Source organism: Mustelus asterias, chromosome 14 (assembly GCF_964213995.1).
Source record: "Mustelus asterias chromosome 14, sMusAst1.hap1.1, whole genome shotgun sequence".
Taxonomy (NCBI): domain Eukaryota; kingdom Metazoa; phylum Chordata; class Chondrichthyes; order Carcharhiniformes; family Triakidae; genus Mustelus; species Mustelus asterias.
In genome coordinates this window covers 53,895,123-53,922,810 of record NC_135814.1, presented here as the reverse complement: position 1 = coordinate 53,922,810, position 27,688 = coordinate 53,895,123, and the positions used below count along the sequence as shown (strand labels likewise).

Genomic DNA, 27,688 nt, shown 5'->3' with positions numbered 1-27,688 from the left:
ATCGATTCACTCAACCCACATTCTAAATAAACATTATACATAAGTTAGACATTTGTAAATTGATGTAGCAATTGTTCAATGGAGGAATCTTGAGGCCTGCATTTAACATAACTCTTTCTCTATGCACAGTTCCAAATTTAGTCTTGCATGGGATTCTTCCATACAGAGTTGCTGCTTTCTGAGTTATGTCCTAGACTGTGCATGACGAAGGGTTACATTCTTCACTCTCCAATCCACTGATCCTTTTCTCTGTCAAGCATCTAACTCTACAATGCATTGCAGATACCATCATTACAATACAACATAGTTTTACATCTTGACAGTTCTTGCACTATATCAGTTTGTCACTTGTGAAGGAAATGGTCATTGTACACTATTTCTGGTTCATAGTTCGTGTGATAAAGTTTCTTCTCGTTCTAGCATTTCAATTTGGCACCTTTCCATCAACCCTGTTATCATGTTAGTTACCGTGCATTTCTATTAGTATGACTATTTCGGCAATCCTATTCTGGCATGTCATCTCAGTTTCCATCTCTGCCTGAATTGTTGCTTTGTCTAGTTCTCTCCAACATAACCCCTTCACTTGGTGGTTTCATTTTCAAATCTCCTCCTTTTGTCTTCTGTGTCAGCTAATTTATGTCTTGGACACGAGTGGTTCTTTACTCCATCATTCACTTCTAACAACATTTGATAACAATCTCTCCCTTCTCATGCTTTGCATATTTTCAGAGAATTGACATTCTGTTTTTTAGTAGTTACAACGAACTCTACTTCTACGTTCAACATTTCTTCCTTTTTTTTTATTAGACATTTCTTTTGCAAACTTGCTCAACAGTTGTGTTCTCTGTTTGGGTTTGTCCATTGCTATGTCCTCCACAGCACCATCAAATACCTGACAGTTTCTGCCTCTCTGCAGAATTTCAATTTCTCCAGCTCATTTGTGTATTCCACACAACTGGTAGTTCCCAATATGGCTGTGGTGAATGATAGCTCTGCTCCAATTTCTGCTTCAATAGTACGGTGACTCTTGCAGTAGATGATACAGGATGTCCTACATGAGCACCATGGACCAAATCTTTGATGCATTTCACTCTGAGGCCAGCAGTTCTCTTACCGATCACGAAACCGATAACATCCATGAAATGGGATTTCCTTAGTTCTTCTCAAGTTCCATGCAATGACCTCTGTTGCCGAGTTCCACTTGCACTTATTGTCTCAACCCTTTTTACCTTTTATTCCTCTCTTCATGCTCGTACTCCAGTTCCTTCATCACTTGCTGGTAAATGTTTCTTACTGAGCCTAATAGAATTCCTAACTACTTCCACCTTTTTCATAGTGCTAGATTTTTTGTCTTAGCTTTGATGTAGCTGAGCCGCTTCTCATTTACATTAGGGGGTCATAAACTTTTAACTCATCTTCTATTTGCTGTAGTTCTGTGAAGTTTATCCAACTTTTTTTTCCCCTTTGCTCTTAATACTTCTGATGTGGCTTCTCTTACTTTCTGATTACAGCTTTATTGTTTGCTTGTAGTTTATTGCTAAAATGTTCAAGCTTATTACAGTACAAAAGGATGGCACGCAACTCTTTCTTTAGCTCTTTATTTAGTAATTTAGGGTCTTTTGTTGCCCTCCTTTTGGCTGTCTCCCTCTCCATGGTTTTTTAGTACCCCCCACTCAGGGGACTTTTACTACCTACTGAAAGTATGGCGTTGCCTCTTGTTTGAGGCTTATTACCTCCTCTGAGCTCCAGTGTTGCCTCTGTCTTGAGGTCTTAATTTTCTTCTTTGAGGTCTTGCATTGCTTACGGACCCCCTTTTTAAAAAAAAGAGGGGCCCTCTCTTTTTAGAGTTGCTCTCTGCTTAGACCTTCTCAGATTTTCCTGTCCCTTGTCCTTTGTTCCTTATTATGGTTGTTGCATTAAATCTTGTAAACTTTAAATGCATTACCTCTTTACATGCATTATTGCTTTAACTGTCAAAGTTTTTTTTAACTGCCACAGCTGCCATTCCTGTCTGTCTGTGCTTTTCCCACACTTTAGGGTTTTGATGAGAACCTATGTTTGGATCTTTTTTTTAAAGAAGCTTTAAAACTTTTTTGGCTAGTGCAAGATTTTTTTAATATCGATTTCTGCAGTTTTCCTTTTTTTTCCCTGCCGACTGCAGAGTTTCTTTCCTGGTTGTAACATCAAACATTTTGTCAATTTTACCACTGGCTCTAGTTGGAAGTTTAAAAAATTTTTTTCAAGCGGTTAGCACTGCTGTCTCATAGCGCAGGGACCCAGGGTCAATTCTGGCCTTAGGTGACTGTCTGGGTTTCCTCCCGTGGTCCAAAGATGCACAGGTTAGGTGGATTAGCCATGTTAAACTGCCCCTATGTGTCCAAGGATGTGCAGATTGGGGATAAGCCATGATAAATGTGTGGGGTTACGGGGATAGGACAGAGGGGAAGGCCTAGGTGGGTTGCTCTTTCAGAGAGTCAGTGCAGACTCAATGGGCCAAATGGCCTCCTTTTTCACTGTAGTGATTCTATGATTTATTTTCAAACAGATAGAGGTCTTCTCCTCTGTCAAAAACTTCCAACCCGCAGTCCTCCAGTGCAGGGACCGCTACCAGGGACACCCCACAGGCTCTGCTCGGATCAGTAGCCCGACTCTTAGCCTTTTCATTTCCTTGTGCTTTCAGGAGAGGTCATGCAGTTCCTTGGGGCATTTTTTTCCGTGTTTACTTCTGAACTTGTTTAACTGGAGCACATCTCTTTCTTCTCTTTCCAGATTATTTTAAAATCTGAAACAGTTTCAAGCTGGGTATATCACCTTTTATACTCCTGTCCTGTCTATTTTTTTAAAGTTTCTTTTACTCTTTAAGGCTCCTGGACATTAATCTCTCTTCATTAAAATTTTTCTTTTATATTTCCAAACCTCTTTATTCACTGGCCACACCAGGTTCGTTACTTCGACTGCCCCTCAGGGTCTGGCACAAAGTCAACAACTCTTCACTGAGTCTATTTGCCCAAGAGATATCCCTCTTTTCCAACTTCAATTAAACCAGATATCACAGGGAGGTTATCAGTAGTTTTGAGAGCACTGTATCAGTCTGCTGTCTGTGTTGTGAGTAAAGTTTAATGAGTGCTGGGTTAATCAGTTGTCAGTGGTATGGAATGGCTGTGGATGCGGCGTTCATGAGGTGGGAGAGAGGGTGTGATAACACTGAAGGAAGTGGGCCTGAGAGACTGTGTGGATGAGACCACGAATCATCAAACTAATTGGCCCTCATGAATTAACTCTTAATGTCAGCTTCTGTAGTGACTCGAAGCCCAACTGGAAAAAAACATTTGTTATGGAATGCAAACCATGGTGTACAAACTGGGACTACCATTCCGCAGGCCCAGTCCTGGGCCTGCCTTACAAAACATTCAGGTCATGAGTTCCAGTTGCGCAGGCCACTGCCTGTTACCAAGGGAACTCATACTCAGAGACCCACAGGGAGATCAATGATTTCCCCATGGACCTCCTGGGGGTTATCACATCCATCTCTCCCCTCCCCCAGAGTCTAAAGATACTCCCTTGCTCCCATGGCAATGGGACCTTCCCCATCTCTTTGCCCGTGGCCTTATCTCGATCGCATATAGAGTCTAGTTGAGGGTGCATGTAATGAATAGGTGAACGTCTTTCGTCAAAAAGCCACTACAGGGGCCTTGTCCTTGATGGTGACCTCTGACTAGGTGTCCACTGCCTCCACTTCCATGTCTGAGCCAGAATCCTTATCCTCCAAATGACTGGCTCTGGAGTTTTTAAAGAGGGTGGAGTTTCCCATGTACAGGCCAATGTGAAGGATGGAGGAGAAGGTGGGCTGTTGCGGCTCAAGGCATCCGTGTTGGCTACATGTCTCCCTGGATTATGTTCTGAGGTATATTCATAGGTAACTAATAATAGTGCCCAGCATTGGATACGGGCTGATGCGAAGGGAAGAATCACCTTGTCTTCCTTCAAGAGGCCCAACAGAGGTTTGTGATCGGTTACTATAGTGAAATACTGACCGTGGACGTACTGGTGAAACTTTTTCCACCAGAAACACCATGGCCAATCCTTCTTTTTTGATCTGGACATACTTCCTCTCTGCATCCGAGATGTGAATGCGATTGGACATTCTGCCCCATCATACTGCTCCTATACCATAGGGGAAGGTGTCTCAGGTTACAATGAGTGGTCTCAGGGGGTCATAACGGGCTAGTATATTTGTTGACAGCAATTGCTGTTTGACACTTGCAAAGGCTTTCTCTTGTGGCCTTTGCCACGACCATTTTTGATTTTTTTAAAACAGTATGTGGAGAGGCGCCAGCAGGATAGCCAAATTCGGTATGAATTTTCCATAGTAATTTATGAAACCTAGGAGAGACTTCAACTCCGTCTGTTCCTTGGAGTCGGAGCTCTTCCTATGCCTTTACCTTCTCTTTGACAGGGTATAATCCACCCTTGTCAACTCTGTATCCAGTGTACGTTACCTCATTTACCTGGAACACACATTCTTCCTTTTAATCGGATGCCAGCATCAAATAAAATCCATAAGACCTCCTCCAAACTATCCAAATGTTCCTTTGCAGTAGCTCCTGAGATTAAAACATCATCCAGGTAGACTGCCACTCTGGGCACCCCTTGAAGAATGTGCTCCATCACCCTTTGAAAAATGGCACTTGCCAAAGACATCCCAAAGGGCAAATGAGTATTCTTGTACACTTCTTTGAGAGTATTTATGGTGACATACTTCCTGGATGACATCTCAAGCACTAGTTGGAGGTAGGTGTGGCTCATGTCTAATTTGTAAAATATATGATACCCAGCCAGCTTCGCATACAAGTTTTCTATGCGTGGCCAAGGGTATCTGTGTAAGCAGGAGGCTCTGTTGCTGCAAACTTATAGCGGACGGACCAAATTGTCAGTTTTAAAAACTGAGACTGCTGGCACGACCCATTCTGAAAATTGTACAGGGTACATAATGTCAAGTTCCTCTAGGCATGTCAAATCGGCCTCTACTTTGGCACGTAGGGCAAAGGGGACCAATCATGCCTTGAAGTATTTAGGTTGGGCTTCTGGGTCCGCATAAATCTTGGCCCTAGCGCCTCTAATCTTCCCGAGGCCTTGGAACACTTCAGGATACCTCCCAATGACTTTGTATAAATTGCCACTACCCATTTTAAAGAACTGTTGCCAATCCAGATGGATTGCCAGTCCCTTCCAAAAAGGCTGGGCCCTGGTCCTTGCACCACTATTAGGGGGAGTTGAACAGTGTTGCCTGTGAGTAACTGGGGTTACAGTGGCCCCAACAATATGTAAAGCCTCCCCAGTACATGTAGCCTTAGTGTCCCAGTCTTAAAGACAAAATGCCCAATTGGAGTTGCCTCAAGGTTTACTCCCTAATAATAGATACAGCGGCTCCTGTGTCTATCTCTATGTCTAGAGGCTGGCAATTTACCTGGAGTTTGATCTTTATTGGAGCCACTTTGGGTGTGGTAATACAATTTAGCTGCATCAAATCCTCATTTTCGGCCTGGGTGGTACGCTTTTTGCCTGTTTCGGTAGTCTTGTCTGGGGCGACTCTATGGCTACAAGAGCAACACGATGTGCTCACTCCTCACTGTATTGTGGAGAGACTTCCCATCTAGTTCTGGAATCTCGCAGTCTCTGACTCCAATTGCCCTTTCTTGGCAGTAAATGGGAGATGCAGGCATTATCTGCTGGTGTCTTGGTTCTGTGGTAGGGGGTTTCCCAAGGCTGAGGACGGTACCAACTATGGACTGCTGAAGCACCTGGGCCCCTTTTACTGCATTTTTGCAGGAAAAGGCCAATTCTATGGCTTTCTTGAGAACCAGAGTTGGTTCAGTCTGTAGCTTCCTTTGGGTCACAATATTATTAATTCCACATACTGAACGATCCCTTAACATTTTCAGAAGTGCTAATCTATACTCTTTGTTCTGCCAATTTCCGTCATCTCGTTAAGAATTCAGGCTACTTGCTGTGTTAAACCTGTTATGCATTGCAATATAACAGATGGTTCAGTGTCATTGTGGTCTGATACCAATTCATCAAAAGATTTTGAATCTGGGGTTGCTGGGTAGGTTAAACTCTTTGTGATGCTGAAAGTCGTGGTCCCAGGAGGATGACTTTTTGCTGGTCTTCCCCTTCTATCCCGTTTGCCCAGAAGAAATATCGCATTGTTTTGGTGTACTGGGTCCAATCCTTCACACCTGCAGCATAAGTTTCCAGTTTCACAAACAGTGGCTTTTTCAATATCTCCCCATCACTGTCTTACCGGTTTTGTTGAAAGGCAAGACAGTCCGAAACTTTTCTTGTTTCTCGTCGCCAATGTTATGACTCAGGAAGCCCGATTGGAAAGGATCATAGCTTAATACAGAACATAAAGTAAAACCACTACCTTGGTGTACACACTAGCCCCTGCCTGGAACCACCATTCAGCATGCCCAGTTATGGGCCTACCTTATAAAAGACTCAGGCAATGAGTCCCAGTTGAGCAGACTAGGGGATCCCATACTCGATGAGATCCACTGGGAGATCAATCAGTGATTCTCTATAGATGTTGTGGGGGTTATCACACCTGCCCATATTCTCAAAATCAAGGATAGGGTGATAACTTATGCTTCAAGGATAAACGCTTGGGCACACGGGATTGAGAGAGACTGTGTCTGCATAAATGCTGGACCCCAGCACCTGTCATTGAGGGTCCATTAGCCCTTAACGTGGACGTAACTGTCCAGTTGATCCTACCCATGAGTGATGGGCTACCATTGAAACCTCCTGTCAAAGACCCCAGTGATGGGAGGGGACAACCAGATAGGATACCAGAGGCGACTCTGAAAGGGCAAGGCCATTGACCCGGGCCGGTGAAGTAATGAAGATGGAAGGGTACTCGAGATGTGAATGAGTAGTATCCCCCAGACAAGGTGAAGGACTGGCTACTTTCAGGATGGGAGGTCAATGGCTGAGGGAGATTCTAAAGTTAGGCACTGGGAGACCAACCTGACTGTTTTTCTCTCTCTCTGATCCCTCGCAGCTACTGATGGAGATCGGTAGGATTCAGTGGAGCTGGCAATTCTGCTAATTACAGCGCTGGAGGAGCACAGACTCTAGCAGCAATGAGCGACACTCAGGGGATACCCAGCACAGGAGGCCACAGGACAGGCTCAAGGCAACAGTAGCCAAACAGGGGGTTCGAATGCGAAGGAGACTGAGGGTTTACAGGACCCATGTGTTCTTCATGGAGCTGTCAGACAACATGTGCCACAGGAGACTCTGCCTCTCCAGGGAGACAGTGTGGTGCCTGTGCCACATTCTGTCCAATTTGGTGCCATATGAAGGCAGAGGGCATCCTCCTCCTGTGGCTGTGAAGGTCATAGCAACCCTTAACTTCTATGCGATGTGTTCGTACCAGGGCTCCATGGGTGACGCGTGTGGCATTTCAGTCATCTGCCCATAAATGCATCTGTGAGGCCACAGATGGACTCTGTGCAAGGGCATCAGACTTAATTTCAACCTGGACTAAGTCCAGCAGGACAAGAAGTCTGCGGGATTCTTCACCACAGTGGGTCTTCCACAGGTGCAGGGGCGGTCGACTGCATTCATATCACTCTGCGCTCCCTGTGTCAGAGAGAACAGAGATGCAGGTGGAAAATCCAGAGAGAATCGGGAAATGCAGGTTTCCATGTTTTACTGTCCTGTTGTGGATGCCAAAAATCTGATTGCCACCATAATAATGCTGAGCACTGATAGCTTCAGTTCCAGCTGTCACAAAACCTGGGCCATTGACTTAGAAAAAATGTAAACAGTATACGATATAAATGTAAACTGCATAAAGGAAATCCTGGTTCCCTTAAAAACACAGTTCACAAATACTTTATCCAGTTCATACAGGATTTAATATTTTGAAATGGTCATTGTCATGAATGTTGACTGTTTCGCTCCACAGACGCTGCCTGATTATCTGAGTTCTTACAGCAATTTTTCTTCTTGTATCAGATTTCCAGCATCTACAGTATTTTGCTTTGGTATTAATATTTTGAGTACTATTACCTCAAATAGAAAAATGACGTATGAGAAAAGGTGGTAATAATTAAAGAAGAAAGAGGAGAAAGCTGAAATGCAGGACAGAATTCTCAGCATAATGCTAATCTCATATCTAGGCATCAGCTAAACACTTCCATATATACAAGTTATTGGTGGAGTTTCAATATTGTGATTTTCTGAACAGCAAGTCCATTTTTTTATCTCTCATTGTCTCTCTTGCTTCTGATGTGGAGATGCCGGCGTTGGACTGGGGTGAACACGGTAAGAAGTCTCACAATACCAGGTTAAAGTCCAACAGGTTTATTTGGTAGCAAATACCATAAGCTTTCGGAGCACTGCTCCTTCGTCAGATGGAGTGGAAATGAGCACATTTCCACTCCATCTGACGAAGGAGCAGTGCTCCGAAAGCTTATGGTATTTGCTACCAAATAAACCTGTTGGACTTTAACCTGGTGTTGTGAGACTTCTTCTCTTGCTTCTCCCAGGGTTTTTTGCCCTTTTTGAGTCTTCGCTTTTTGTACGGGCACATGGGACCCTTGTCTTCAGCTCCCAAGTCCCGTTAGTCATGCGCTTGGGCCTGACCAACATAAAAAATCTAAACCGCGGCTCTTTCCCGGCTGCTGAATCCACGGAAGGCCTGAGGTTCATTGGGTCTTGGAGATGCTGACCACAGAGCTGAAGACAAAGGTTAGTTTTAGTTTAATTAAATTCATTTTTAATCATGTTGAATATTTTTTGGGACGCACTTAGTGGGTCTTCATGGCACACCAGTGTGCCACGGCACACCGGTCGGGAACCACTGCTGTAAAGAATACAGGCCCAGAGTCCTCAATATCTCCTCCCTCCTCTCCTGCCACCCCAGGAATCAGTCCGTTGAACCTTCTAGGCAAGTACATCCTTCCTTAGGGAAGGAGACTAAAACTGCACACAATACTCCAGGTGCAACTGCAGCAAGATTTCTTTACTCCTGTACTCAAATCCTCTGGCAATAATGGCCAACATACCATTTGCCTTTCTAATTCCTTGTTGCACCTGCATGGTAACTTTCAGTGATTTGCAAACAAGGACACCCAGATCCCTTTGGACTTCCCCATCTCGCACCATTTAAGAAATAATCTGCATTTCTGTTTTTCCTTCCAAATTGGATAATTTCATATTTTTCCACATTATATTCCATCTGTCATGTACTTGACTATTCACTCAGCCTGTCTAAATCCTCTTGAAACCTCTTAGCATCCTCCTCTTAACTCACATTCCCACCAAGTTTCATGTCAGCAGCAAATTTGAAAATATTGTATTTTGTTCCCACATCCAAATCCTCCCCAGTGTTAATAACCCTGCCGATGTTAAATGTGAAGGTATCCCAAAACTTAGGTGGGGTAACTTGGAACACCAGTTCTTCGAGGTGTATTTTTTAAATTTAGCATTATGTAAGAAAAGATATGCAAACCAGGGAGGAATCTTGTTGTGATCAATTAAGGAAGAATATTTATTAACTTAAAAGAAAACACACAAGGACTATAATACACTACAACAGTACACTTAACTAAACTAATGAAACCCCGATTGAAATTCCCCAGACAAGGTAAATCGGAAATACTCACCAGCCAATCTAATAAACTTTACTATTAGTAAACCTCTTAATACTAGTAAAACCCTACAATTACTAAAAAGCCGAAGATGTGATAGATAAATGAGAAAATATTCACCAACTAAACAACTGTCTGTTTTCCTGTCATGTCACACTTGATTTTTCTCAGAACATGGTCAGTTTGCTCTGGAGTCACAGATTGGACTGGATTGACTGTCTCAGTCTCAGGGTCCTGGGTCCTATGTCCTTCTCTTGCACATTTCTCTCAGTGCTGCTGGTTGACAGTCTCAGGGTACTTCACTCACCCACTCCTCTAGGTGCCTGTCTCAGTGGCCTCCTCAAATTGCAACATATGGCAAAACTCACTGATCGCTTCTTTTGGAAAGTGGAACTTCTGCAAGTACTGCTTCTAAGACAATCTGAGGTACGTGCACCTCACCATATGTTCTGGTATAAGAATACTGGCAACTAGGTGTCATGTATAGTCTGTATGGCCTGGCATCAGTTCATTGCTCTTCCTTCATCTTTTAAAAAAGATACAGAGAAATCTACGTGGGGCAAAACATTTCATCGTGGGGAGAGTTAGAAGCAATGGGGAAGTTTAGCAGAGGGATAAAAAGCAGCCCTGGCATATAAGGTACAGAGCTGCAACAGCAATACAAACACAATTGATGGGATTTTCCCATCCTTTCTACCTGCAGGATCTTCCAGACCTGCTGAAGTCCATCCCTGGCACTGATTCCCCGGCAGCAAGACTGACAAGCCATGCAAAATGCTATAGGCTTCCACAGAACTGAAAGATTCCACTGGCGGCCAATAGAGAGCCGCCTCCACTGCAGGAAAACTCACCATGAGGGGGGCTGGAAAATCCCAGCCAATATGACAAAAACTGCCAAAACTGAGTAGAGAATGGGTTTTCTGTAAATTCTTAAGTACGTGCTAGTCTATCGAAATTGATGGCCATTTGGCAACGTTGGAAACATGTTTTACATGAACAAGAACATGTCTTGGCACAATAGAGATGTTAACGACAGGAAATAATATGTATACAGTCACCACCTCTCATTTAAATATGTCCATCCTGAAATGGACAAGTACAATGCTCTCCATCGTAAATACCAGGCAGACAATGGGATCAGTCCCAAGTGGAAAATTCTGGATAAAATGTTTGCAGCCTCTTACCTGATATGTATATGAACTGATTTAGATTTTGAAGCATTAAGAGTGGGTACAACTGCATTGCAAAATAATATGACAATTTTGAAAAAAATACAAGTTGCAATAAACTGCATTTGCAGCAGTAAGTTATACCCACTGATGGTTGGCTGACTTGTGTGCCCCAGTACATTTTCATTAGGGACACATTAAAATAAGAATAATGTGCTTAGAAATTGGAATGCAGTCATTAACAAAGGAAATTCTGGTTGAAGATTGCTGATGGAACAGTAGGTAAGTAGCAAAGCGCTTGACTCACTTTAGTCAGTTTTGGATTGGCTGCCTCATAAGTATTATTATAATTTTTCAAGAACGAGCAGCTGGTAGAAGGGACATGTGAAAGGTGCAGAGGCATAAGAAAGAATTCACAACTTTAACAAGTTGGACCTGCAAACCCTCCTCGATGACATAAAGCAAAGGGAACCCATGTCAAGTAGCATACAAAAAACATCGTGTGTGTCATTTGGGGGAAATGGCACTGTCATTGAGTGTCAATTTTCACTCTCCAAGATTCCACCCCAGAGCTCCAAGAGGTATTTGGAATTGGAGGAGGAGACAGGGATGGGGAGTTAGACTGGGATGCAACAAGTGGTGGTCAATAAAGGAGGAGGGTAGTGGTGCTCATTGGGGTGGTTGATGAGGTTGCGTTCGGACGTTGACATTGTGAGCAGGGATCAGAGGTTACAATTGGATGGGGGACAGGCGATGTTGCAATTGGAGAGCTGAGATCAGAGTCGGAGAGACGAGCAGCAACTGGCAGCCACAGTGGTCCACATAGCTTGAATGTGGAGCATAGCCCTGTCCCTCTTGGTTCCATTTTCAGGTATGTATATTTTAAAATGTTTCCTTTTAGTCAGCAGCCCACAGCCATCTCTTTAAGGACCGCCTGTTACGCCACATATGGACCTGGTTTTCCTGAACAAAGCCGGCACCAGTGCTCACTGCCTCAGGGCAATCTACATCATGCAGAGGGAGCCTCAAACAGTCATAATGCTCCTTATTTGCATATGTAAAGAAAATATTTTAGGCGTGAGCTTTTTTTTATATATACCAATACGCTGGGTGGCACACTTCCGGCTTGTAATAGGCGTGCACTTCCTGGCTGTCATATCTGAGGCTTAATCACTAGAAAAACAGGGACAGTGCCATCAAATGTTTGTGTCCTGGCCCTGAACAGATAAGTCCTTATTTCTCTTAAGGCTCCGTAGGGTAAAGTCTGTTCCATTTCCCAGCTGACTCCTTCCACCCCTGACTTAGCTACCATTGTGTGCCAATCCTCAGCAAACCTACTGCATTCCACTCTCTATAATAAACTATGTTCCATTTCTCCCTGATTTTTTCCCCCATTTCTCAACTGAACAGAGACCATCGGAAATCTATATAAAAAACAGTCGTTGTATTTTACAAAATTTCAATTATTTTAAAAAAATCTCAATGATGACTGATCATAATGGGAGCTAGTTAAGCTAGTCTTGGGATGGGGAGGTGGGGGTTTGGTACAAGATAAGGCCCCACGTTCACACTGCTTTGGAAGCCATAACGCTTTCACAGATGATGTCACAGAGCAACATAAGGAATTGCGGTGAACAAGTATATTTTTGTTAAATACTCAATAAAAGTACTCGTATCTAAATATACAATGCCTTCATAAACATTTGAAATTAAAGTATCCCCAATTGTGCAATGACTTTATAAAATAGATTGGGATTCTGAAATAACAATTTAAAAAAGTGCTTACATTTTCCTTGTCCTTTGTTATTATGATTTTGGTCAAGTTTAGTTAAAGATTTGTGTAATAATTGAAAATTTTTGCAACAGCATATACTAGAACAAAAATAACTGACTGTGAAGATGTAGATAATAACAAGCTATTCCAATTGTTAGAAAATCAGTAGGTAGTATTTTTCATTTTGCTGCCTTTTTTTCTTATTGGATAAATCAATACCATACTTTATTGCACAAAGCCAAAGACAAAAACAAAAACAGCCACCCAGAATAAGTAAAAGCTATCTCATTATTTGTGACTTAAAAAAAAACAACTAGGGCACATTTCACAATCAATTGCGAGACCAAATGCATTTTTCTGAATAGAAAATTAACACACTTTCAAAGCAGGCGACTTGAAATAGAGAAGGTGCCAACTGCAGTTTGAGGGTATCTGAGTGGGGTATATGCTGGTTTATGGTAAAGAGTTAACTTGTAGACAAAAAGGGAAGGGAGGTCGGCACCCAGCAGCCACTTGAATGTGAGTTTTTTTTTGTTTCCCTTGATGCATACCGAGCTCTCCGTTATTAGTCTTAATGATGGAAAATTGTAGTGTTGATACAAATCTTTTTTTTAAAGCAATGGGCGGGAGCTCCATTTGTTAGTAAGTTCTTTGTGACTGAAAGCCATGGATTGTACATCTACTGCAGAAAAGGCTGGATGCTCTTTCCATAGCACAGCTAATTACTCCCACTGTGACCTTGCTGATCTGCAATGTCCCCCCCTACATCTCATCTACACGCCTGCTTCTGTGTGTGCATGGTGTCAGAGAATATGAAAAACCATATAATGAAAGCAGTTTCATGATGGATAAAAGGCTACTGGAGTTGCACTTGGTACAAAGGAGGTTCAATTATATGAGTAATTGTGATAATTTAGCCCATTCATAGACCCTTACTTGATCAAGAATGAGACTCACAAAGGAAAATTACTTTAACAGGAAAGTAGGGAGAGGGGGGATGAAGAGGGAAGGAGGGGGAGAGGGGCTGCAGAGAGAAAAACAAGATGGAACAAGAAAATAGATATACAGAGGGAAGGAGAACCAGACACAGTACAACAGAGATGTGATAAAAGCTGACATGCAGCTGTGTTACACAATTAAATTCAATTTTTTTTAAGCAATTGATGAATGCAACTACTGCAAATGTGCCTCAGTTAGCTATCATTTGTTGTTCCGTGACAGGAAAAGGATAATTACCTCTCAAAGTGAATCAAAAGACTGACATGCCCTTTAGACACAGTCATGAATGCAGAGCTCGATAGAATGCTTGAATAAGAATTCTGGAGCTTTCTTTTCCTTTATCACTGAACAAATTTTGTTAGATATAATGTAAGAACACCACCAGCAGATGCATTAAACCCTGGGAGTTCTAAGACACTAAGTAGCTTTATCTTTTAACTCTTCCAATCTGTAAAATAAAGCTGCATTTGCATTTAATTTCTATTCTATCTGAGGATAGTTTTATATAGGCTAAATTTCTTTCTCTCAGGAGTGGCTTGATCTAGCAGATGCTGTGGCAGATTAAATTTTAATAACTGTAATAACATACACCCACTGTATGCTACCAGAACCCATACAAGACATTCATTTGTAACAACATGAAATTCCCAATCATATTGTTATTGGAACAAATGAAAATCAAATTAACATAACTGATGCTGCTGTAAATTTTCTCGTGTTTTGTTATTAAAGATCAGACTAATAATACAATTCTAGATTATTTTGTTTTAAACAATTTCCTATTTTGATGCTTTTTTAAAAAAAAATGTTTGTAGCTGCTTGCCATTAAATGGTAAGAATGTAATATTCTGAAATTATATATCTTATAGGCTTTATTTGACTTTACACAGTACCCAGATGTCTTTTCAGAGATTTTTTTTTGGTGTAGAGAAGCACAAAATATATACACACAAGCATTGAAAACTAAACAGTAGGTAAGTGCAAGGTACCTTATACACCTCCTACTCTCGGTATACAGACTGAGTCACTTTAGGTAATCTTCCTTGCTCAGGGAATAACATTATTGTCTGGCAGTTCAAATACTCCTATCAGACTGAAATGATGACCTCGTGTCATAAAACATGTTATCAACTTTATTCCACACCACCAATAACCTCTGTCCCATTAGATTTCCCCCATGCCTGTCAGTACAAGACTTACCTGATTGTATTTCCAATTACATTCAGTGGTGCTCCTGGCCTACAAACAGCAATTGCTTCATTTCTGCATCTTCTGGCAACCTCCACCAGCTTTTGCCCCGATTTATCCACATTTCCGACCAAGAATGTTTCAGAGGTGTCACCGTGGTATCCATTGAAATACACCTTTCAACCAAGAATCGATATTGAGCAAAAATAAGCTTCTGTTAATAATTTATTTTTAAATTAACATTTAAGGATTTTTAAACACAATGATGGATTTAAACGTGGCTCAAAGTAATAACTTTCAAGGAGGATGGAAACGGCATTCAAAGATTGACATAGTCAGATTTACAAGAGAGAGAAAGTCAGTGATATTATTCCCCATCTCTACACATCGCCCACTACTCTTTCCTCCTACCAATTCCCAGGGGATTCAGTTATTGCCTTTATGGTCAGTTTTCAATGATTTATAGAAATATACAGAGCTTGATATTGTTTCACTGAATGGATGAGAAATGTAACACACGTGTCAAATTATTCTCTGTACATATACACCCTTTTCTCTGCACAAATATATCCTATAGAATTATTTATTACACTTTGTATCGCATCTTTTTAAAAAAAAGATAAGATTTTAACTTCAGATAATTTAACCCAAGATGTTTCAGCCGAAGTGTTTGTGTCCGTGACAATAAATAATTGTGAAACAAAGGCAATCAATTCATTTTCTGTCATGTAAATGCAGTGGCTGTATGGTGCAAAACAATTGCATTTATATAATCTTGGAATTTTAAAACTAATTTTAACAACACATTAAAATAAAAAGGGAAATATGAAGTTATGTAACAGGATAGATTTAATATTGCCATCTAAGTGTTTATTCTAACCTAAAGAAAAATGCAAAAGATCAAGTTACGAAAATTGGATTTTTTTTGTTTATCTTCTGAGTCCAATCTACATATAATTATAATTGCATTAGACTTGGAGCAGGGTGGCTCAATCAGATTTTAATAAACAAGATAGATATTGGTAGCAACAGTATTACTGTCCTAGGAGACTGACACATACAAGCTATGGTTGTCACTGAAGCCTATAATGACAGAGTATGATAATCACAGACCCCACTCAGAATCAGCAGGAACAGGAAGATCAAACTCTGCAGAGTGAAGGGAAAAATGCCAGGCTTCTGCACATTAGCTCATCTCTCACATCCATCCAAAGAAGCCTCCCAACACTGCAGTGCTCTGCATTAACTACACAGTGGATCAATAACAATTACACCTTCTCAAGGGGACGACATGTAGCAGGATTGAGATGACATATCACTCTGCCTTGCATTGATCTCAGTGCATCTAACCTCATCCCCAAAATTCTAGGCAAACCTGGCTCGAACAGGAATAAACAGAAAGGAAGAGGAAGGGGAAGCAGCTGTTCTTTCTTGACCAGAAGTGAATTACACGCCCATCTGTACATTTCACATTCTCATCCAGAGTTTTTCCTGTTGCTGCTGGGGATCAAAATGCTGATCAAAGCCTCATTAGTTTCAGACAAAATACTCACTGTGACATCAATGTTGATAATGTCTCCATTCTGAAGGGGCTGACTAGAAAGATAAACATTAAGAAACTATAAGAGAAAATTTTGTACAAATCAGCATAATAAACAGGTTAATGGTAGTAGATTAGAATAGCCTAGCAATTATTTATATTGAATGATTACATTAAATTGTAAGAAAATCAAGTGATGCAAAAAAAAAATACAAACTCTCTGACTTTTTCTTTGGTACTTCATTAAAGCAATAATTTTCTGCGGTATGGCTGTACATATATTATTTGTATTCGGACTTGCAGCTCTGAAAAGTAGCCTGAATACGCCATTCATGCCAGCACTGCAAAAATATACAGATCCGTTCAAAAGTCTGTATTAAGCTTTAAGAAAATATCACTGAAAAAAAATACACTGAGTAGAAATATTAAGTATAAGCATTTTATCTGCGCTTTAGAGCCTTACGTTATAGTTAAAGAATGAATTAAACGAAAGGAATTAATAGAAAGTTAAGAAGTACTTCACAAACATTGATCTTCCTGATTATTCAGAGCCCCTTTCAGATTATTACAATACATTTCTGACACAATGGAAACTATCAATAAGTTTATATTGTATTCTGCTTGGTGACAAAACACTGAAAATTGAGTAAAATTATAATTATGTGTTTCCTCCTCTCAAGCTGCACATAGCCCTGATGAATCCACTGAACATCCAATTTACATATATTAAAATCATATAATGCTTCCAAAACTGAAAAATTAGAAGCAAAAAAAAATCAAGCAACCACTATCAGTCTGTTGCCCTTACAGTTGCGGTTCACAGTTCATACCAGCAATGAAGAAGCAATGGCAGAGGACAATATTCACAATTTATATTAAGACCACAGTGCTGCCACATACATGAGGAAGATTAAGTTCTGCCAAGGAAGCAAGCTTTATTTGGGTAGTAACAAAATATTCTCATATTATGCCTTGAAATGCTCCCAATCATTAATCCTGCCAGATTACTGGCATATTTTTCCTAGTCATCGATAAATGTGAACAGATTTAATCAGTTTCAGGCAGACCACCAGAGGAGTTATTCTATTTTAGGAAATAAGCCTGCCGTATAGCTGGAAACTGGGAATTTTTGCCATAGATAGGAGTTTGTAATGGAATATACGAACATTGATAAACAGGAAAAGGTTCTTTGGTCTATTCAGAGCAGAATTTTCACAAAGATTGGCAGAATGTTCAGGCTGAAAACTGATGCATTTCTCCCCAGAGAAATAGGCAGGTTTTTCTGTCCAGATCCCCCCACACTTTGCCATTTTAAAACAGGGCGGCATGTTTTGTGCCATCATTGAGAGGGGCGTGTCCTAAAGAAGATAGCAAGCCCTGCTCCATGGAGATCAGGACCCTTTGTAAATAGGTGCCCTGATCTCAAAGCCACGTTAAAGACCCCTCTTCCCCATCATCGCTGTCATCAGGATCCTCCCACCGCCCAAACTGCCTGCATGGGTCTTTGAATCATTGACCCCTCTATCCTTCTGCCTGACGTCTAGTCTTCAGGGCATCAGTATCCCCCCTTCCACTGTCGACCCCATCCCCTGGCACTGCTAGGGGCAGTGCCCTTTGTCCCTGACCACCCATTTGCTACACTGGCCTCTGAGCCCTAGGTGTGGTCAACAAGTCTGGAGACCAGTAGTGATTCCAGCTGGCGTTACATCACGCTGGCAGGTGGAAACATATGACATTCCCAGAAGATACAGCATTAAGCCGGTTTTGAATAATTAATGAATGGTAATCAGGTTCACGCCCTCTCAGTGTGAAGCTGATGATGTCACCAGCAGAGGCTGGGAAGATCTGATTCTGTGATCTCTCCAACACAAATCCCGTTATGACCCTCTCCCAAGGGTTTCCGGTCATAAGGAGATTTGCATCCGTGTTGAATGGGACCAGAAAGTCACCTCCTCATTGTCTCACACAACTGCAATATCTTGCATTCATAATATATAGACTGTCCACTAGACTGGAAGCATGTGATTTCCAGAGACTAAGAGTGTTACCAACTCAGGTTGAATACATTCCTGGAGGTTTCATCACATCCCCTCCTGTTAATAATTGCCCCACCCCACAAAAGCCTGCCACTGGTCATCCTACACATCCATCCTTGTGGTACAGCACTTTCCTACTAAAGACTATGGTTCTATTTATGTAAAATTTGCTTGTTATGTATCTGCACACTTTTTTTCCCCCCACTATTCCCCTAAATGAGTATTGGAAGGGATATCAGGCCAATTATTAACCTGTTAAACTACACAATGAATGCTTAGTCCACGGCTAACATGTCCTGGAGTGGGGCTTGAACCCGGAGCTTCAGGCTCAGAGACGGGGCATTATCCACCCAGTCGCACAACCTCTTACTCACACAAATAGCTTGATCTGGGTTTCAGACAAAGCTCGGCACAACATCGTGGGCCGAAGGGCCTGTTCTGTGCTGTACTGTTCTATGTCTCTATCTATGTAAGGTAAACTCTTACTATGAGAGAAGGGAGAAAAATGTAAAGACGACAAATCCCAGAAACAACTGGATGCATACAACAGGTGCAGTAGAAACAAAAGGTTAATGCTTAAATGGAAAATTTTCACTCAAACATTTGGGTGGTAACAACATATTTTTATGTTAAAGCTGCCATATCACGGAGAATAAAAGGTCCCCATACAAACTGATGACTTATTTTTTTCTCTTTACAGATATTGACACACCTGTGATGTATTCCCTGCAAATGTTGTCTTCATTTACATATTTTTTTCCAGTAATGAAACTAAATACCGTAATTTGTGGTTTATCAGGCAATCTGGCACATACGACGACCTCATTTTTCAGGCCCCAAAAATTATGTTTCTGTATGCACTTGGCGTAAGTCCTTTTCAGCCATGATATGCTATACTTGCATTAGTAGTCAAACTCAATCTTCCATCCCACAAATACATGTTTTACTTACTGGTACCATATAACCTGGCGCAAGGGATCAAACAGGTGATACGGGCTGTGTTTCAAAAATGTGGGGGATTTTAAGGCACACCCACCCTTTGCACTGGATGCCAATGACCTTTCAAAATCCCCCACACCTGTGGTTCACTTTTATACTCGCCGTGCAAGTTGATTCCCGTTTTTCATAGAGTCATATAATCCCTACAGTGCAGAAGGAGGCCATTCAGTCAATCGCGCCTGCACCGACCACAATCCCACACAGACCTTATTCCCGTAACTCCACATATTTACCCCGCTAATCCCCGCACACTAGGGTCAATTTAGCATGGCCAATCAACCTAACCCGCACATCTTTGGACTGTGGGAGGAAACTGGAGCACCCGGAGGAAACCCACGGAGACACAGGGAGAATGTGCAAACTCCACACAGACAGTCACTTGAGGCCGGAATCAAACCCGGGTCCCTGGCGCTGTGAGGCAGCAGTGCTAACCACCCCAAAGGGATTTAACGCTTTAAGGGTCAACTTGTATACCAGTGATTTACATGTTAATATTGATGGGGAATACAATGTTTAGACCTTCAGTGCTTTCAGAAATCCAAGAATAAGATTAATTGAATGGACAAACTATCATAAACCATACCTGTCAGGTATGCCATGACATACCACATTGTTCACAGAGGTGCAAACAGACTTTGGAAATCCTCCATAGCCCAGTGGTGATGGGTATGCATTATTTCTGATTGTTTCATGATGAACAATGTAATCCAATTGCTCAGTTGTCATGCCAGCCTAAAAAAGTAAAAAATAATGCAATGGAGGAAATGCTACTATCAATGTTCTATATTTTAAACACGTGCCTTCTATTAGCTAAAGCCAGGAAAAATACGAAAACTGATTAAGCTTTAGCTTCTTATTGCCCTATTAAATTGGGTTCTATCATAAGTAGACTGGTTTAAAGGAGGATACCAAATGCAGCAGGTCTTACTTACTACAGTAATAAACTCAGTATCTTATGCTTCACAGTTGTGTGTACCCAAGTAGAAATGTGAATCTGCAAACCAATATTGGCTTCAGTTTGAAATGATGTAGAAGCAATCAAAATTAAAGAATCCAAGTTTCTTTACACGTGACTAATTATATTATAATGGAATTGATGCTAAAACTCGAACTGAACCATAGTATTGTGAAAACTAGATATACTTAATCCAGAATGCTGAATTTAGAATTTGAGCTATGTTTCTTGTATGGTTTGGTGTAAATATTTTTCCCTCTTGTGACTTTCATTGTTTACCTGAAAATCTTTAGTTAAGTAGTCAGATGAAGATAGTTTAGAAACTTGAAATATCAAATTAATTTCTACTTAAAGATTAGTGATTAGAACACAGTATCCAATCAAAATAATGAAACTGAAGGTGTGTGTTATATGGTGTAGTGTGCCACCATTTGATTTTCCACTTAGATTTGAATTATGCTCAAGTAATTACTGGGGTAGTAAAAGCTTAAAAACTGTACACTAATTCTGATTTGACAATATTTATTTATCATTTCTAAGGAAAAAAAATGAAATGAGCACCAATGTCCTTTATGAAACTTTTAAAAATGTGTTCTTGCTTTATAACCAAATATCTGTAAGAAAAATGAACGTAGTTAACTTTTGATATTCATCTCGAAACTACTGAAATACTATTCCGTTATTAGTGAAGTCTGTACTTGTTTTGTAACTTGAAACCTTTCAAAATAATTTAACTGCAAATTAAATGAATGGTTAAAACATTAGAACAAGTTTGTTAAGTCAAAATATCTAACTGCCACAATTATAATAATGACAGAGAAATGGGGCATGAAGACACAGGCGAAATTGTTAAAATGGTTCTTTTCAGTTAACCTTTTCAACAACAAACATTACCTTTAAACTCTTTCCAGCCAAGAGGAGGATCTGGCGAGCCAACTGACAGGCTTGTTGAAGACCCTGAATCTGATCTTCATCTTTAATTTCGATGTAGTCTCCCCAGTCTGGTATAATGCCTGTCGTCACATAGTCTGGCTTCTTTATGTGCTTGAAAAAAAGATTGAAAATGAAGATGAGAAAACTGGAGCGTGACAATGGGATCATTTTCTCAAAAAGAGACTCCTGCTTCATGGCAGCTTGCCCTGAGTGTTACAGTGTCGACCCTTCCTGAGTCATCAGACAAACCCCAAGGCTGCTGCAATATTTCTTCAAATGCCCTTTTGAACTTAACATTGCCAACTTCTAAGTTCTTAGGAACACTGTTAACTCAAAGGACTAACCCGAGCAAAAGCTTGCTGTTTTGTAGCCCCTGACTGAACATCTCTAATGTCACAAATTCATGACTGAAATTACTGAGTTTTGTTTAAAAGGAACAGCTTGTTTACCAGCTGAAACAAAACTGGTGCAATCTTTACTAATTTTAATGAAGCACATAGCCTTCTTTTAATCTACATTTCCTTTTGGCAAGATGAATTATTCATTGTCAATTTAATCTATCGAGTGCAAATACCTAAACATGAAAGCATGCCTTGGCTTTCTGGCTCAAAGGCCTAAGTTCTACTGAAGGCAGACCTTTCTGAAAAGTGGATATTATTTACAGTAAACATAATGACAATTAGGAAACATGCAAAATTCATAGAATATAAATATTCTGAAAAGTTACAACATAGGTAATATGGTGTAGATCTTAGTTATAAGAACTTATTGAATCACAAGTGTGCGTACATAATTATGACTAATATAGCAAAGATGTACTTATTTTTTACCCAATAACTGCTTAAATAGTATGCATTTAATTCATCTTCACATTAATATAACTAAGTGTCTGAATGAAATTTAGTAATGAGTAAACTTTGATTCACTTTTGTACTACACCATGAGCTTGTCTTTAAAACTGTTAAGTTATATAAAATCCACTATTCCTGCCTAATGTCTGAGCTCTGAACCCTTTCTTGACCTTACCCACAATTACCTATTGAGTCTTCTTCATTATTTCTGCTTAACTTGTCACAGCTCTCATTTCACCTTAACCTCTCTTACAGGTAATCACAAAAATCAGCAGGGAGTCTTGTTGAAAGGATGATACTGTAAGTCAATAGCAGTGTACCTTGGGTACAGGGTAAGATGGTCCAACAATAGCCGGATGCACAACACGGTAGGAGGTGCGTTGCCAAAAGATACATCTTATAAGCTGAACCCCAAATGGTTTGAGCTTGTGAGCAGTGGTGAATTGTGATGAGGAAATTCTGCAGCAGGCAGTCACACATTCTGTGGAAACAAAGTCAAATTGCTTCCAGTTAAATAAAAATTGTATTTTTTTAAACAATGAAAACTTCATAGATATTAAAACATTGTGTAGCTCTTTGTTTCTCAAGAAAAGCAACTCATAGCAATGAAAGCACAGAAACAGATCAATCAGTCCAGTAGGTCCATACTAGCGTTCGTATTGCACACAAGCCTATCAAAGCTGATTTGTCCTATTAAATCAGTTGGTTAAATAATTTAAATTGGAAAATAAGATAAAGGTCCTGCAACCTTTAAACTGGTTATATAAATGTTTTGGAATGAGCTGCAGTTAACTGAGTTTTCAATAAATCAGATTTAACATCCCTGTCTATTTTATGATATTTTCTTACCCATGTACTTACTAAGTGATGTGTGTGTGTGTGTGAACACACTTGGAATCAGTTCCTTTTGTTTTACCTTCCTTCGTGTTTCATTGTTTTCGTTTAATGAAACTATCATTTAGATTTTGTTTTATTCCTTGAAAGAGGCCAATACCACATATACGGTGTTTGTCAGCAAGCTTATTGCTCCAGGCAGAATAAATGTAAGAATTGTAAGTTTTCTTTCCAGTTTGGTTTTGTCACAGATTTTCAAGTTTCCTATTAAGTACATATTTATAAGATGTAGACCTGCAGTTTTCATTCAGGCGTGCCATTCTCCACCCCCCTCCCCCCATTCCGTGCAATGTGCGAATCAGGTTTTCACTATCTTTTGTACTCGTTTTAAAAAATTATAGCAGCAGCTGACCCCGCCCAGAAAACTGGCCACATCACTGATCAAGTGAATCACCACTACAAGTTTCTGTTAATTGTGCCAGCTTGAAGCCCTTCGAAGAGGCTCTTAAGATGAAGCTAGTTCTTTGCAATTAATCTAACAGGCATATTTTAAAAACCTTTTTAACATTTATTATTTTTACTTCACTAAGAAACTCACCACTGTATATCACGTTAACTAGCAAACAGCTCTTATACTTCGATAAAGCCGTTTTCCCTAGTGGTGGATGAGGCACACAAATTAAGTTTATTGCAAAAAAGTTATTTTTAGCTGCGTTAAGCTGCACCAAGTTACAAATCATAAAAGTATCAAGGAACATTCTTCAGAGCAATTATTTTTAAAATTGCATTCTAAAATGCTGATAGTTCTGCTGATTCACTGCAAATTTTATGATTGACAAAATGCAAATGAATTTGAGTGGAAACTTGAGGAAAAGAAACATCGGCCCAGATCCTCCAACCTTGCCCACAGCTGGGACTCTCCGGACCTGCTGCAGTGAACAGTGATTTGGCTGAGTGCCAAATTTTCCGTTCTCACTGGCAGCGGCAGTGGGGTACGAACAGCTGGAGAATTCTGGCCACAGTGCTCAAAAAGAGACAATTTTTGGGTGTAATTTCGACCTGGGTTGCCATATGAAAATTAACATTTGGTGCCCACATTTACATGCTGCCAGAGGATACTATATTTATAACACTTAAGCACCTGTCATATGATTCTGCAACAGCCTTTGTATTTCATTCAGCACACAGCTCCCTTCAGTGTAGCAAGTGGAGAACAGTAAGAAAATAAATACCCAAAGTAACAGCTGAATATGCATCATGTAGAACAACAAATATGTGGTATTCTAACAATTCAACTGACAATTAACAAACTACTTGTATCTAAACCCTCTCCATTGGATCAATTTTCTTACTGCCTCGCGCATAACAATTAATCTATATAAGAAAAACTCTACCATTGACGACCCATCCATGTAAAACCATATCGTATCCAAACACTGCTGGTGCACAAGAAGTGAGGCTGCCTCAAGGTCTTTTTTAAAAATACTTCAAAAATCTACTTGTCCCCTTTCATTATTTTCACATATTTCTTTCTCTGTGTTAGATCTTATTGCGTTATTTGTCCACATCAGACCAAAAGAGCAACTGACCTGTGCCCAGGTCTGATACTTGGCCCTGTAACTGAAGTAAAAACTCTTCAAATTGAATTCTAAAATCTGGTATTTTATTTTTATTGGAGCACACAATGCTACAATCTATACAATCAAATACCAAACCCTTACTTTGTGCTACTGCAAGTTTTGAAAAATATTATTTCAGCTCCAAAGCATCTTTATTTAGATGCAGCAGGACACACTGCTCCATAACTTCTTTCTACGCCATTCATACAATAGATTAATTCTTTAATTCATTTATACTGATCAATGTAAAGTGGTGCTTTGGAAAGTCTCTGCCATCCATGGAAATAAAACTATAATTCTTGAATGTTGGTTTTACTCAAAAGAAAGTTCAAACAAAATTTCTCCTGCTGGCAGAATGTCTCATTGAGACTACACGATGGCTGGGCATGAGTTATGCCTGTAACCACATACACTGCAGAATTTCTGTCCGAGTTGTCTTTCTGTGCAGAATAGTTGAGTACAGAATAGATATTTTGTTTACAAAAGAAATGTCAGAGAGGAAAAAAGTCATGCTTACACGAGGTCCAGCTGGTCATTCACCCTTCCGCTTGGCACAGAGGAAACACAGCACATGGAGAGTTCATTATTTATTTCCTGCCGTAATATTCCAATAACGCGAGTATTCAATAAATTAGTAATCTAGGGTGGAATCTTCTGCTCTCTCTGGTGGTGAGTTTGGAGGTGGGAAGGGCATACAAATAGGCAGGTTGGTGGCACACTGGAACCCTGTTGCCTTCCCACCTCCACCAGAATGAAGCCGTAGGTGGGTAGGTCCATGGTTGACCTACCTGCCTCGAGGTCTATTGAGGCCTTTAAGTGGCCAACCAATGACCACTAAGGGTCTCATTCTTTCACCTCTGGTATTAACCCTGTCAACATCCAGTGCACACGACAAGTAAAACTATACAGCCAACTTGTCACCTCGGGGCTGGGGAGGAGGATGTCCCTGAATCAAAAGCACTCAATGCCTTGACATTGGAAAGGGGGTATCTGCTGAGAGCCACCTCTCTGCCCTTGCTGCCAAACCCTGCTACACGCTTGTCCCTGTGACATCCATCCTGTGAACCCATCACACTCCCCCACCCGCCACGCATTTGAATTAGCCTTAGCCTGGGTCACCCAGCAATCCTGAGACTGGTGGCTGTTTTACCCGGTTTAGCTCAGTTGACTGGACAGCTGGTTTGTGATGCAGACCAATGCCAATAGTGCAGGTTCAATTTCCGTACCGGCTGAGGTTATTCATGAAGGCCTGCCTTTTTAACCTTGCCCCTCACCTGAGGTGTGGTAACCGTCAGGTTAAAATACCACCAGTCAGCTCTCCCCCTGAAAGCAGAGAGCAGCCTATGGTCATCTGGGACTATGGTGACTTTAGCTTTTACCTAGCCACAAAGGGAAAGGCTGGGGAGAGGAGGAAATAGGATGAAGCAAAAATGAGAGAAATATTCTTGGGAGGTGAAGGACAACAGTGAGTGGACGGGGGAAGAAAAGGGAAAGGCTGATGGGAAGACAAAGAGAAAGGCTGAAGGAAACATGGGTGAGAGAACATAGACAAAAATAGAAGGGAAGAGGTCAGAATGAAAAGTGAAGAGCAAATGGAGAACAGAGCCAGAGCACCATCTCTGTCTTCTTGATATAGTTGAGCAGATACGGTAGGCAAGCATAAACATAAGCAAATTTAATTATGGCAGGCAGGCATAATGGAAACTGAACATTGTTACAGTAAGTGTGGCACTTGCAGGAAGTCCGTGTTATATGCAAGATGTTTGACTTTGATTTTTCTCCCCTTCTTCACATGGGCAAAAGTCAGGATGAGCACACCCAAGGAAATAACACAATTCCGGACTTGTTTGTTATAAGTAATGCACCAAAAGATAAATCCATGAGGGTCATAAATTAACATTTTATTTAACTTTTAACATTTTAAAAATCTGAAAGATGTAAAACAGATAAAAATAATTGTAATTATTCCAGCTCATATCCTAGCATCTCATCTTTACCAAGTTGGTAGCACTCTTCTTCCGAGATTGAAACTTGTAAGATTTAATTCATACTACAGGAATTGAGCATATAATCTAAACTAGTACTTCAGTGCAGTATTGAGATGAATGCTGTTGTGTTAGGTGTGCTTGCTGTCTTTTCAATGAGACATTAAATTGAAGCTCCATCAATTTGGATAAGGTGAACATGAACGATCCAGTTGTATATTTCCTCCTTCAACCAACATTATTACCATGTTACCTTGTCAAGAAGCTCAAAACACGTTAAAGACAATTTGTTTTTAACAAATCTATGCTGGTTTTCCTTAATTAATCTACACTTGTTCAAGTGACAATTTGGATTATCGTTTCTAAAAGCTTTTCCACCTACAAGGGTAAACTGACCGGCCAGCAGTCACTGAGTATATCCTTACACCCTTTTTTGAACAAGTGTGTAACATTTGCAATTCTCCAGTCCTCTGGTACTACCCTCATGTCTAAGAAAGATTTTGGTAAGTAACTTCAGCCACTGCCAAGCTTTCTAATACCTCCTCTTATCAATTTAACCCATTCAGTATCACAGCTACCTCCTCCTTCACTGACTTTGGCAGCATCTTCTTCTTTGGTAAAGATAGATGCAAAGTAGTTATTTTGTTCCTCAACCATACTCGAGTATAATTTCCTTTTTGGTTCCTTAACCGCCCGAATCCTCTTCTTACTGTTTTACTATTTATATCCCTGCAGTAGACTTTGAATTCCTTTTTGGCTGCCAGTGTCTTCTCAACTTTCTTTCTCATTTCCTTTTTCACTTTCCATTTTGGCTCTCATTTTCTGAGATCAACTTGACATCTGTCATACATACCCTTTTCAACTTCATCTTATTTCCCATCTCTTTTGTCATCCAGGGAGCTCTAGTTTTGTTTACGCTACCTTTCCCCTTTGTGGGAATGTACCTTGATTGTATTCGAACTATATCCTCTTTAAAAGGTGGACCATTGTTCTATTATAATTTTGCCTACAAAACTTCGACTCCAATTTACCTGGTATAGATCCAAACTCCCTCCACTGAAATTCACCCACCTCTAATTAAGCATTTTACTCCAGATTGCTCCTTGTACTTTTCCATAGTTAGCCTAAAACATATAATCCAATG

At 40.5% G+C, this 27,688-nt stretch overlaps 1 protein-coding gene across 1 annotated transcript in view; it reads right to left on the bottom strand.

The window, feature by feature from the left end:
- metap1d (methionyl aminopeptidase type 1D (mitochondrial)) overlaps nucleotides 1-27,688 on the bottom strand; it is a 105,231-nt gene that overhangs the window by 49,877 nt on the left and 27,666 nt on the right. Inside the window, exons 2-6 of the mRNA XM_078228402.1 lie at nucleotides 22,427-22,587; nucleotides 21,217-21,366; nucleotides 19,951-20,099; nucleotides 16,346-16,388; nucleotides 14,805-14,968 (exon numbers count right to left, since the gene is read on the bottom strand). Coding sequence (XP_078084528.1) covers nucleotides 14,805-14,968; nucleotides 16,346-16,388; nucleotides 19,951-20,099; nucleotides 21,217-21,366; nucleotides 22,427-22,587 — 667 coding nt within the window. The remainder of the gene's footprint in view (nucleotides 1-14,804; nucleotides 14,969-16,345; nucleotides 16,389-19,950; nucleotides 20,100-21,216; nucleotides 21,367-22,426; nucleotides 22,588-27,688) is intronic.